This window comes from Sapajus apella, unplaced genomic scaffold (assembly GCF_009761245.1).
Source record: "Sapajus apella isolate SASKATOON/1434 unplaced genomic scaffold, GSC_monkey_1.0 scaffold1, whole genome shotgun sequence".
Classification (NCBI taxonomy): Eukaryota; Metazoa; Chordata; class Mammalia; order Primates; family Cebidae; genus Sapajus; species Sapajus apella.
In genome coordinates, this window is record NW_022436941.1 from 16964318 (window position 1) to 16978712 (window position 14395).

A 14395-nucleotide genomic window follows, 5' to 3' on the forward strand; every position below is an offset into this window, starting at 1 on the left:
ACACACACTTGTCTCATCTTCTCTTGCTACTGGGAATCACTCTAAAGCCACTCCTACCAAGCTGCTCTTATATGTATCTGTTATATCTACCCTTCACATGTGTAAAGGTGGAGAAAAGGTTCAGAAACAGGGAATGAGAGGCTTAAGTTTATTCCAATTCTAAAATCCTGCTTTTACAATTCTATACACATTAAGAAGCTAGAGAGGCAATTAAGATTTACAAACAGCCCTCAGCTACCACAACATTAACAGCTCTCAGCTACTAGGCTTTTAAAATTCTTTCCATAATGCTTTTTCCCCCTCTATGCCACTGAAAGTTAATTTGCATCCTCTCAATTTAACAATCTCTAATAACTTATTCTACTCCAGTTTGTTATTTCTGATATGTAGGGTGCATGGAGGTTACATCAAATCTTGTTAGAACTATATGCAAAATGTAAAAATAAAAAGGTTTTGAACTTCTTCAATGAAAGGACTGTCAAAAGGCTTCTCTACTTCCTTCTGAATCACCATCTATATTCCCAATAGTTAACGTTGTTGAGATATGACTTCTGAATAAGACAGATAGCAGTATGTTTTAGTTTATAAAATGACTGTTTTTTTCCAAATGTTTTTAACAGTTTCCAAAACAGGAAAACCATTAAAGGAATTTCACTGTCTTACTCAATTGAACAAATACTTACTGAACATATACTATATCTTTACGGGACTGGGTTAGGCATTATGAATACAAAAGTGAATGAGACAGCATGCTAGGGATGCTTTAACCCAGGAATACAAGGTTGGGTTAATATTCAAAAATCCACCAATGTAACTCACCATAATAATAGAATAAATGGCAAAAACCATAAGATCATCTTAATGGGTGCAAAGAAAGCATTTGATATAGCACTCAAAAATCTGGAATAGAGGGTTCCTAAATCTGATAAAAGGAATCTAGGAAAAACTACCAGCTAACATCACATTTAATGGTGAAAGACTAAATGCTTTCCATTAACTACTGAGAGCACGACAACAAAATCCAATTTTAACTTTTCTACTCAAGACTGCAATGAAGCAAAATAAATAAATAAAAAGCATTTTCAATAATGAATGAATGTACTCTACTATTTCAAGAAAAACTGACATCAATAATAAAGGTTTCAAGCAACTGGAATTTTGTAAAAATTTTTATATGCTATGATGACCTTGACAGTTTTCTAATACTTAAAAACTTGTTCTGATGAAATTGTGGTAATATTAGCTACTATGATTTAATTTTGGGTAGTGAAATGTGTCAGTACGTGAAATACATGCATAACTCAATGAACCAGTGTTCTCCCAAGGACAATGCATGTAGTTACAAAATCACACATGGGTAAATGGTTCAAAGTACAATGGATTTTAAAGTACGAGAGTAGAAAAAGGTTTTTGACATGATTTCTATACTCTACATTGTAACTGACCTTTAAGAAACAACCGCTTGTCAAATTTTGGTGTAGATTAACTTTGTTAATCTTGACTAATTAATTTTTTAATTATGGATATGTCAAAGGCATATTCATAATTAAAAAATTAATTAGTCAAGATTAACTAAGTTGTGGGTTAAAACATTGATGAGAATAGAAAGTAGTAGGTTTTTGAAGGAAAATTACCCTAACCTTTTATTTTTGAAGGAAAATTACCCTATCATTTTGCTTTTAGAGAAAAATTACCCTATCCTTTACAAAGTAAGCATACATATACATACAGTGATGTTCAAGCTTCGTTGTTTGTTACAGTTGCAAAAAGAACTGGCAGCTACCTAAAAATCCATCAACTCTAGGCTAATTAAACAAATTATTAGCTTGGTGCAACTGTAATTGCAGTTTTTGCATTGTTGGAATTTTCTGTTTGATACTGGAATACATTCTTAAACGTCATCAGGTTACACATCATTTTAATGCATGTTTTTCGTTTTATGTATTTTTGGTAATGACTTACTACTTGCTGTTTATTTTATATTTATTTTAGACTATGGAATGAGCGATTTTCTTGATTCAAGTTCAAAAATGGTTCATAAAGCAGCGGAAACAACATGCAACATCAATGATGCATTTGGCCCAGGAACTAACTAACATACAGTGAAGTGGTGGTTCAAGAAGTTTTGCAAAGGAGACAAGAACCTTGAAGATGAGCAGCATAGTGGCTGGCCATTGGAAGTTGACAACAACCAACTGAGAGCAATCATCAAAGCTGATCCTCTTAAAATTACACAAGAAGTTGCCAAAGAATACGTCAACCATTCCATGGTAGTTCAGCATTTGAAGCAAATTGGAAAGGTGAAAAAGCTCGATTAGTGAGTCCCTCATGAGCTGAGCAAAAATTTTTTAAAAATCCATCATTTTGAAGTGTCATCTTCTCTTATTCTATGCAATAACAAGGAACCATTTCTTGACTGGATTGTGATGTGAGACAAAATGTGGATTTTATATGACAACTGGTGATATAACCAGCCCAGTGGTTGGATGGAGAAGCAGCTCCAAATCACTTCCCAGAGCCAAACTTGCACCAAAAGAAGGTCACAGTCACTCTCTGATGGTCGGCTGTGGTCTGCTACATTACAGCTTTCTGAATCCCAGCGAAACCATTACATCTGAGAAGTATGCTCAGCAAACTGATGAGATACAATAAAAACTGCAATGCCTGCAGCTGGCACTGGTCAACAGAAAGGGCCCAATTCTTCTCCACCACAACACCAACCACACACTGCACAACCAACACTTCAAAAGTTGAACAAATTGGGCTATGCAGTTTTGCCTCCTCCACCATATTCACCTGACCTCTTGGCAACCAACTACTACTTCTTCAAGCATCTCAACAACTTTTTGCAGGGAAAACGTTTCCACAACCAGCAGGATGCAGTAAAAATGCCGTCCAAGAGTTCATCAAATCCCAAAGCACAGATTTTTATGCTACACAAATAAACTTATTTCTTGGTAGCAAAAATGTGTTGACTGTAATGGATCCTATTTTGATTAATAAAGATGTGTTTGAGCCTAGTCATAATGATTTAAAATTCACAGCCCGAAACTGCAATTATGTTTGCACCAATCTAATTATGTCATACTGATTCTATGGAATATAATACAGCCTTCAACTATTTTTGGAGATAACTATGAAAGACAAACTTTTATTATTTACTTTTTATAATACTGCTGATTAAAATTGTTGTTATTTTAAACCATGTATTACTTTTAAAATAATTTTTTTTAATGGAGTCTCATTTTATTGCCCAGGCTGGAATACAGTGGTGCAATCTCAGCTCACCACAACCTTGGCCTCCTGGGTTCAAGCTATTCTCCTGCCTTGGTCTCCCAAATAGCTAGGATTACAGGCGCGTGCCACCATGTCCAGCTAATCTTTTTATGGTATTTTTAGTAGAGCTAGGATTTCCCTATGTTAGCCAGGCTGGTCTCAAACTCTATACCTCAAGTGATCCACTCATCTCAGCCTCCCAAAGTGCTGGGATTATAGCCATGAGCCAGCACGCCTAGCCTTAAAATGAAATATTTCTAAAGAGTCACTGATATGGTTTGGCTGTGACTCCACCCAAATCTCATCTTGAATGTTAACTCCCACAATTCTACAACATGGGAGGAGCCCAGTGGGAGGTGACTGAATTATGGGATCAGGTCTTTCCTGCCACTGTTCTCGTAATAGTGAATGAGTCTCACAAGATTTGATGGCTTTAAAAACGGGAGTTTGCCTGCAAAAGCTCTTGTCTCATCTGCTGCCCTGTGAGACGAGCCTTTCACCTTCTGCCATGATTGTGAGACCTCTCCAGCCACATGAAACCATAAATCCAATAAGCCTCTTTCTTTTGTAAATTGCCCCGTCTTGGGTATGTCTTAATCAGCAGCATGAAAATGAACTAATACAGTCATTTAACATACATATGAATAGAAAATATAATAGAAGAAAAAAGCAGAAAGCTAACATTATTGGACGCACTGGTGATTTCTACTTTCACTTTTTTTTTAAATTTTTCCTAATTTTTATTACACACATATGCTATTTTTGCAATCAGGAAAAAAAAATGCTTACTTTAAAAATTCTGGGACCACAAAGAAAAACTTAAAATGATATTTAGACCAAACTATAATTTTATTTCCCAGAACAAGTCTGGATAGCTTTTTTATCACTGAGCAAACAGCTTAAATTTTTAAGAGGTAAGAAAAATAGCAACTAACAAACAGAGGTTGAAGCAGGTATACCCAAAGCAAAAACAAGGCAAAACCACCACCGCAACATAAATGGTAGGTAAGATCACAAGGTAGAGATTTTTTAGAAATGGGAGAGGTAAGGAAAAAGAGGTCACGAGAGGTTCAGAAAGGTTTATTCTTATACCTGGTGAATTTTCAATTATAAACTTACTCCACCCACTTCCAGTGGTTTTAGAATTATTTTTGAGACTAATATAAAATGCTATCCATTGTGAATTCATGAAAGTTAGTTCCAATAATTTCCAATATATTTAATTTTCAAGAGAAGTCTATTTTTTCACAAGAAAAGCTCAAGGAGTATGAATTCAAAATTCACATATTTGAAAATACAATCTCATTTTCCCTCAAAATTCACTTCATTAAATATTTCATTTTATATGTTAGTATTCCTTTTAAGTCACAAAACAAAATTAAGTCACATAACAATAATACATAGGAAGTCTAACATTATTAAAGACTGCTTGGGACTTTTAAAATTCTTCAGTTCCTTACAGATAAGTATTAGTTAAGTAGATCATTAAAGAAATAATATGATCAATTTCACAGTAATATTATGATCCATTTTCAGGTCTAGAGTTCTTCATGTAAAATGTTAAATAGTGATATAGTTTGGATGTTGTTCCCTCTAAATCTTAGGTTGAATTATAATCCTCAGTGTTGAAGGTGGGGCCTGATGGGAGTTGACTGGTTCATCAGGGCAGGTGCCTCATGTCTTGGTGCTATTCTCATGATTGCGAATTCTTATGAGATTTCGTTTAAAAGTATGTGGCAACTCCCCCTCACTTCCTCTCTCTCTCTTGCTCCCACTCCCACCATGTGATAGGCTGGCTTACCCTTTGCCTTCTGCCAGGATTGTAAGCTTCCTGGGGACTTATCAGAAGCCAAACAGATGCCTGGCACCATGCTTTCTATATAGCCTACAGAACTGTGAGCCAATTAAACCTCTTTTCTTATAAATTACCCAGACTTGGGCATTTCTTTATAGCAACACAAGAACAGCCTAACACAAACAGGAAGAATTAGAACAAAAATATTAACAAACTTACTAGGGAATTTAAACTTCATAGCTCTGATTAAGAAAACCTAAATTGGCAGGGCTCAGTGGCTCACGCCTGTAATCCCAGCACTTTGGGAGGCTGAGGCAGGCGGATCACAAGGTCAGGAGTTTGAGACCAGCATGGCCAACACGGTGAAACCCATCTCTACTAATGATACAAAAAATTAGCCATGTGTGGTGGCATGTGCCTGTAATCCCAGCTACTCGGGTGGCTGAGGCTGGAGAATCGCTTGAACCTGGGAGATGGAGGTTGCACTGAGCCAAGATTGCACCATTACACTCTAGCATGGGCACCAGGGTGAGATTTCATCTCAAAAAAAAAAAAAAAAAAGAAAAAAGAAGAAAAAAAGAAAACCTAAATCGTGGCTAGAAATGTTAATACAGAATTATCATACAGTGATTTTTTTTTTAGGGTAATTTTGCATTAAGGCATTCTTAATCTTTAGCACAAATGCTCATATTCCTAGGTCAACAGTTCTCAACATGTGGCCCATAGCTCTTGAGGACAGGGGTGGTCCATGAGACCCATGCAGGAAGTAATATCAAAATTATTTTGTAAAAACATAAATAGTGATATTTTTCACTCTCATTCCAGAGACTATGGGACTTGTATTACCACAATAGAATAAATGCAAAAGATAGGGGAATCTAGCTACTTTCTATTAAGCCAGACATTAAAGAGACTTGCAAGATATGTAAAACAGTGTTACTTTTCTCATTTTGTTTTGGAAAGTATGTCAACAAAACTGCTTTGATTTGAAAACGTCTGAATTTTTATTTAAAAAAAATATAGCAACATTTTTATATTTCTGTGTTAATTTCTAATACGGGATATATCAACAGCTATAACTCACAACAACAAAAGTACTCTGAGATATTCAAAAAGTGTAAGAGCATAAAAGAATCCTAAGACCCAAAAGATTAAAATGTGCTGTCCCAGCTGAATAGTAAGCACTGATACGAACCAACAGGTGCACTGAATTATGAACTTGGTAACAGTTCTTCCATTAAAAGACTACAATATATGTATTTAGTAGTAAAATTCCATCAATTAACCCCACATAAAAGAAATCAAGTTATCTCACTGTAAAAAGGAGCAACAGTCCTTTCTGTGATTATTGAATCTATACATTTAGAAATTCTTCTAACATTCAAACAACGTTTAAAGAAATTATAATACCTACAAACAAGTAAAAATTTAAATGTTACAAAAACTGAAAAGAATTTAAGTTGTTATCCAATTTGGGCCTAAAAAATTTTAAGGAAAAAATGGACTCTATGATTCTTCCCCTAGTCTCTAAGCTACAAGCTTACAAATCTTTTCTTCTTACAATGCATTATATAACACTTAAAGCAAAACTAAATATTATCATAATTTTTCATGGTTTTATACTTTCTTTTTACTATTGTGTGAGGAATTACAAATATATATATATATTTAAGAATATTAAATCCCTCATCACCATTTAGTAATACTCTACTCAAAAGTATGATTTACTTTTTAAGATTCCTATGTGGTTAATCACTGAAAATATTATAATAACCACACCACAACACACAACCACACTGATGCCTGTACCATATAAACCAAACTAAAACCACTATCAGTTAAACCCCCCACTTTCTTACCGATAATTCATAGCATTCTTTAAATGTACACATTCTCCATAAACTACAACTTTAACGGAAAAAAACTGTATACTTCCATCTACTATGATAGCAGTATCAATTTAAGTATATATTCACATACAAATTAGTAAATGGTTAGCAATGCAAAACTTGTAGAAATTTCCATACAGAGAGACCTCTTTAAAGAATTAGAAGTATTACATATTTTTAAGACTTCTAAAAGCAATTTAGCTAAAACAGAAAAAGGAATTCTAAGAATCTGCTACATAAACTATCTGGGCTGAGATTAAGTTTACAGTACTGATTAACCCACTCATCATATTTTCATTACTTTTGTTAGTATCAAAATACAGTAGGTAATATTCTAAGTAGTTTATTCACTTAACTTTCATGCTTTTTACAGTATTTCCTTTCAACTTTATCAAACAAAAGCTTATGAGACATACGGAGCAGAATTTTTTGAATGTCTTATCTAAAACGTGGTCTGATAAACTTGATCTGGTAACTGAATTAAATGAGTTTTAGATACTACTGAATGGTTTATACCTACAACTTTAACAAAGTTTGTGCTATTACCCATAAGGCTTCTCAAAAGTGAACAGTACTATAAAATTTCCATACAATAGGAAATCACCAGCATTCATTTAACCAGCAAATAGAACTAAATAGTCTTAAAAAGAAAGTGAAAATGTAGGCATCTATAAACCAGAATAAAAAATGTAGGGAACACATAAATCTAGACTTTTTAACACAAATCAAGAAGGCAGAAGGATCAGCATAAAGAAGAAAGAGGGAGCTTCTCAAATACCTTTTAAAAGGCAACATTATAAAGAGTTATAATTTTAGTAACAGCACCTGTGGCTACCATCAAATTATGGCTTAGAACTACATAGTGCAAGGAATCTCAAAAAGTCAACCCGCTTGAGAAATGATTATTTAACATACCCATGGTATCAAATAGTACTTTTAATACCATTTCTGTAGTTAGAGATTTGCCAAGGATAGTAATTTATGACAGAAAAAAGATCATTTACTTCTCTGATAAGTAGTAACGTATGACAGAAAAAAAGGTTTATTTCCTATAATGAAAATATCAGCTAATTAAGATGTTCCAAGGAATGCATTAATTGCAGTTTCCCCTAATGTAGCCTATTTAAACTAATGTCAAAAAAAATTAAGAAGTATTATTCAGAATCACAGAACTTCAAAAACAATTTTCCCATAAATTTCAAAATATCCTATACATTTTCATGAATTAACAATTCAAATATATTTATTTTCAAGTAAATGAAGAAATTGAGTTAATTTTAATTATTAAAGCCCACCCTTCTCAAGAAGTGATTAATTTTAGATGGCTGAATTGTAGAGTTCAGTAAGTTTTGTTTTGTTTTTTTTAAATGGAGTCTCGCTCTGTCACCCAGGCTGAAGTGCAATGGTGCTGTCTAGGCTCACTGCAACCTCCGCCTCCCAGGTTCAAGCAATTCTCCTGCCTCAGCCTCCCGAGTAGCTGAGATCACAGGTACCCATCACCACACCCAGATAATTTTTGCATTTTTTAGTAGAGATGGGGTTTCACCATGTTGGCCAGGCTGGTCTTGAACTCCTGACCTCGTGATCTACCCGCCTCAGCCTCCCAAAGTGCTGGGATTACGGGTGTAAGCCCCCACGGCAGGCCTCTGTAGATTTTAATACACAAATTTCTGCATATCTCCTTGGTTACCATTTCCATTAATTTAAAAATTCTCATCAATAATTTTTTCCTCTGATCTCTAGTTGTCTAAAATGAGAAAATAAATTTACCGAATCATAGGATAATCCAAATAAAATTAATTTTTAAAAATTAAAAATCTAAAATTATACTATTCGTCCAGAAATAGAAGAAACTCAAATTTAATAATACAATTTTGGATAATATTAAAATATCAAACTTTAATCATAGGATCACAGAAGTTACAAAACTATAGGAAATTTGAAGATTATATATCCCAACTTCATGTCTAATGAAAAAAAAGTCTGTTATTGTCATTTAAGAATTTATTGTTTCAAGCACTTACCAGGTACCTACAACTGCCAATTATTCTGCTACCAAGAAGAAAAAGATGAACATATCATTATCGCTGACCTCAAAGAGTTCAAAAATTCAGTGGAGAAGACAGACATAGACAAATAATAATTACCATACGATAAAAGAAAAATAAAGGTTTCAAAGGTTTTCATATTCAAAATAATATCAGATCAAATAAGAAGAATCTTTTCTGGAGAGGAAAAGATGTCAGAAAATACATTGCTAGGCAGGTGACATTTAGCTGGGGCTTAAAGAAAAAAGGAATTCATTAGAAAAGAAAGATATTTCAGAAAGAATACAAACGTGAAAATAATAAGACCTACTCAAGGAACAGTAAGTGTAGTGCCACTAAAAAGTAGGTCAGTAGAAAGAGAAAAAAACTTGGACTTCATACTAAATGATGAGCCCCTAGGTAGAGGTAAAAAGGGAGGTGAGATGCTAAAAAGGAAGCCCAATTCAGACAATGGGGACTGGAATAGGAGAATGGAGTCAAGAGAGAGTTTAAGAGACAAAATTGACAGAACTTTTTTACTATACCAATACATCAAAATCAAAGGAGGCTAACATTTCAGCTTGAATAGATGTGCAACTAATGGAACTCAGTAATCTAAAGGACCAAGCAGGAAGGTCTTTTGAAAGAGAGAGAAATTGTTGAGTAAATAAGGGGAAAAGAAAGTAGGGAATTCAATTCCAGTTATATGAATTTCTGATTTCAGTAGGGACATTCACATACAGCTAAATTTTAAATATGGAAGCAGGAGAAAAAGAGCTGGAAGTTATCTTTACACAAACAGTAATTTCATTTCTTCCTCCTTCCCTCATGTTACAAAAGATCCAGGACTGCAGGATGAAGCCACACACTTAGGTAGGAGCCTGGTTCCTTATTTTAAAGCAGCTGTACCAGTCCTACAATTGCCCCCCTCTGAACTCATTTGTCTCACATTACATCCCTTTACTTGTTTAAGCTACTGCTGTCACAATTTTTGTTACTAAGGGTCAAACTTATTTCTACCCAATGCAATGGTCCTCATAGCTTTGTTCTTGCTACTCTTTTCTTGTCAACCTCTATACTCCCCTCAGGGAGATCTCATCCATTTCTTTAGTTTTAAAAACCATCTATGTGCTGATGACTCCCAAATCTAGGTTTTCATTTGACTCAGTGAATGCTGAGTGGATGTGTCAAAACAAGACTATTCAATACATCAAATTTTTGCTATCACAGAGACTGATAATGGTATAAAATGATGTTCCAATCCTATGCAAAGCTAAATAATGTAATATAAAAAGGGATATTCTCAGAGAAGCTACATAAAGGGAAAGAAAGAAAGGTGGATTTACAGGAGGATCAAAACCCAAACGGGCAAAACCAAATAGTGTATTTTTTCACAGATACCTCACTAAATAATTCTACATAAAAATATTTTCCAATTTTTTGTGGTAAAAGACACATCAAATTTATCATTTAAACCATCTTTAAGTGTACAATTCAGCAGCATTAAGTACATTCACATTATTGTACAACCATCACCACTATCCATCTCCAAAATTTGTTCATCATCCCATACTGAAACTCTTAGCCACTTAACAATAATTCCCCATTTCTGCCCTCTCCCCAATCCCCTAGACACAGGCTGAGGCTGCAGTGAGCTGAGATCATGCCACTGCACTCCTGCCTGGACAACAAGAGCAAAGCTTTGTCTCAAAAAAAATACAAAAGAAAACACCATTCTACTTTCTGACTCTATGAATTTGACTATTCTAGGTGCCTCCTATAGGTGGAATTTATTTGTCCTATTGTGACTGCCTTATTTCACTTAGCAGAATTTTCTTCCTTTTCTTTCTTTTTTTTTTTTTTTTTTTTTGAGACAGGGTCTCATTCTGTTGCCAAGGCTGGAGTGCATTGGCGTGATCAAAGCTCACTACAACCTTGACCTCCCCAAATCAAGCAATGTACCTACTTTAGCCTCCCAAGTAGCTGTACACAGGTGTACACCATTACACCCAGTTTTTTGTTTTGTTTTGTTTTGTTTTCTGGTTTTTTTTTTGTAGAGATGGGGGTCTCAATTTTGCCCAGGCTGGTCTTGAATTCTTGGACTCAAGCAAACCTGCCTCAGCCTCCCAAGGTGCTGGGACTATCGGCATAAGCCAACACACCTAGCTTTCCTTTTTTAAAGCTGGATAATATTCCACCTTATGGATATACCACATTTTTATCCATTTTTTTGTCAATGTACACTTGGGTTGCTTCTACCTTTTGGCTATTGTGAACAATACTTCTATCAATGTAAGTGTACAATTAACTGTTGAAGTCCATCCTCAGTTATTTTATGTATATATCCAGAAATGGAACTGCTAGATCAAATCGTAGTTCTAAGTTTAATTTTTCTAAAGAATCAACATACAATGTTTCCACAGGAAAAAGTTAAAATAATCAAAGTGCACCTTTGTTACTCAATTCAATGACTTGCTAAACTCTAACGTGACTTACTCATTTTTATTAAGCCACTTAATCCTATTCTTCCAAATGACAGTTTTACTACTGAAATAGATAGATCTGTTGTTTTTATCACTCTGGCATCCAATCGCCTTTATATAACACCAGGATTTCCCAACAGGCAATCACCTCCCCCATTCTCAATCACTAAAGTTCAGATAAGAATTTGATTTAACCTGGAACAATCAAATTCTCAGTAATTAATTCAGGGATAAGCATGACATAAGGCAGTAAGATTGAGTCCTACAGCTTTTGCTGAAATATTTAGGGAAGAAATGCTTTCATGATTGATAAGCCTAGGTTACTGGTGGTCACCACCATCATCTCTTAACGGCCAACCAGAGAGTGAAGCTTACATATACTCAAAGGCATATTACAGAGACTTGAGATGCTGATGACAGTATTTGAAGCACTGGATAGAGCAATGTCTTATATATCAAGTCATTTCCTTGAATTTCCAACTACATGAATCAATAAATTTGTTTTTTCAAGCTTAACTTCTTATCTGCTAGTCTTAACTAATATGCATAGTTTCACATACAATTAGTTTTACCATAGTAGCCTTTAAATCCCATTTATCAGTGATAATTTGGAAATCTCCCTGAGGCCTGTCTATATCAGATTTAAATATGCATTTTAAGAAGTCTGTAGTGATGACCACATTACTACAAAATTTAAAACTTATTGTCCTTGCAATGACTACTATACGCAAAATATGCTCTTTGAAAAACAAAATGTAAAATTGATATGAGTATTAAATGGACAGCTCTACACACTAGAATGTAAACATGCTTACAAAAAAAGACACATGAAGAAATTCCATTTTATTAAATCTGGAGAAACAAAAATCTCCTACCTGTATTATTCAAGAAGCTATACAAGTAAAATCTTTATAATTAATTGATTGGAAGTAGACAGAAAAGTTGGAGCAGTGAGAAGCTTTTAACAGAAAGGAAATGTAACACACATTAGAAATTTTTTCCATGAATTTTCTCTAGTGGCATGAAATAATCTCACTTAAATTTAGAGTTTATGTAAAAACATATTTATATTCGTTGCCTAGGGCTGCTGTAACAAATTACTACAAATTGGTGGCTTAAAACAACAGAAATTTATTTTTTCACAGTTATGGAGGTTGAGAGTCTGAAATCAGTTTCACTGAGCCAAATCAAGGTGTTGGAAGACCACACTCCCTCTAGAGACACTAGGCCAAAGTTCTAGAAGCCTCTTCAAGGTTCTTATGGATGCTCTGCTCCACAGTCACACTGCCTCCTTTTCTGTGTGTGTAAAATGTACCTCTGCCTCTCTCTTACAAAGATACTTACGATTAGCTTTAAGGCCCACCCAGGTAATCCAGAATAATCTCTCCATCTCAAAATCCTTAATTTATCATACCTGCAAAGTCTTTATCATAGGGTAACATGTATAAATTCTAGGGATTATGATACAGATATCTTCTATGTAGCCATTTTTCAGCCTACCATTATATTATAAGTCACTCCAACAGCTATAATAGTGCCAAAAAGACTAAGAATATGGAAGAAGTATGCATTTTATGTTCTCAAATTTTTTCACAATGTTCTCTACTCATATTAGCATAAACATAAAAAGCTCCAAACCTGTCATATTTAAAATAAGAGATCCTAAGACCATAGTAAGAAAATGTCTAGTAAACACAGCCTTGTGAAGTGATCTTCTTAACCAAACTTAAAATATCATTCCTTGAAACTAAAAAGTCATGACAATTTACTTTTTTTCAAATTTAAAAATTAATATAAGATTTTACCTCCAGATCCTAACTGCTTATAGAATCTGTATTCCAAATGTAGCTGTGGTGCTCTGGATTTCATGGGCTCCTAATTGAAAAACAAACAAAAAAAGACTTTAAGTTACTAAAAGATCACTAGGCCCCAACACAGATGTTATAAATTTTGGTATCAACGACTATATTATGTAATAGTCTACCAGGCATCTTTGTCTCTCTAAGATTAGATCCATATAAAAATCAACTTTCTGTTCAATGTAAAATAAAATGACGCTACAAATCTACATAAAGTAAACAGCCATTAGATCAGGCAATAGAAAAATCCCTTATGTTTGACTCTTTGACCCTGAGAAAAAATATGTCCTGAACAATCATCACTAGAGAAACGATGGCCCTTACACTATTTCTCCTGTTCCCCAAATTCACCTCTGAACTGTGTGTTTCTTACATAAAGGTTCTAAATTAAAGTTAAGTCATAGGATAGCAAGAAAGAACAAAGATGGTGATATGGAAATTTTGATAGTAGCAACAATGTATTAAATTTTTTTTCACTAATGTATAACTCATATGCAATAAAACACACAATTTGTAAGCATTAAATCCATGTTATCTCCATATACCCCATAACCACCACATCAATCTACAGAACATTTCCATCACCCAGAAATCCCTTTTTGACTTCTATTCACTTTTGGATTAGTTTTGCAGGTTGCTGGATTTCATCTAAATGACATTATACAGTATATGCTTTCTATTGTGTTCAGTTTTTATCATTCAACATGTTTTTGAGATTCATATATACACATACACACCACACACGCACACACACACAAACACACACACAACATGTACAGAGGAAACATGGGTTTTAAATATTAGAAATAATGTTAAATATGAAAATACAGGAAGTAAAATACTGTAATAGTGTAACAGGAAATTTTAAAAAGAACCAACAGAAAAGTATAACAAGGGTACCAGAAAATTTCAAAAGTAATCAATAGAACTTTGAAAATTAAAAGAATAAAATAACTAAATTTAAAACTCACTTTGCCAGCAGATTAACACAACAGAAGACAGAATTTGGAAACTGTAAGGCAGACAGAAATACTATACAGAATGCATCATGAAGGAAGAAAAACTA

General features: G+C 34.2%; 1 protein-coding gene and 1 long non-coding RNA gene across 14 annotated transcripts in view; both read right to left on the reverse strand.

Moving 5' to 3' along the window:
* Nucleotides 1-14395, reverse strand: part of CSNK1G3 (casein kinase 1 gamma 3) — a 105377-nt gene that overhangs the window by 47749 nt on the left and 43233 nt on the right. For all 13 annotated transcript variants that reach the window (XM_032267224.1, XM_032267344.1, XM_032266707.1 and 10 more), the window contains one exon: nucleotides 13276-13345. In XM_032267224.1, coding sequence (XP_032123115.1) covers nucleotides 13276-13345 — 70 coding nt within the window. The remainder of the gene's footprint in view (nucleotides 1-13275; nucleotides 13346-14395) is intronic.
* Nucleotides 3163-13269, reverse strand: LOC116542574. Its single transcript, XR_004265284.1, has 3 exons — nucleotides 11409-13269; nucleotides 10916-10921; nucleotides 3163-3173 (listed from the first exon to the last, which is right to left on the reverse strand). It is a non-coding gene; the product is annotated as an uncharacterized LOC116542574 (long non-coding RNA).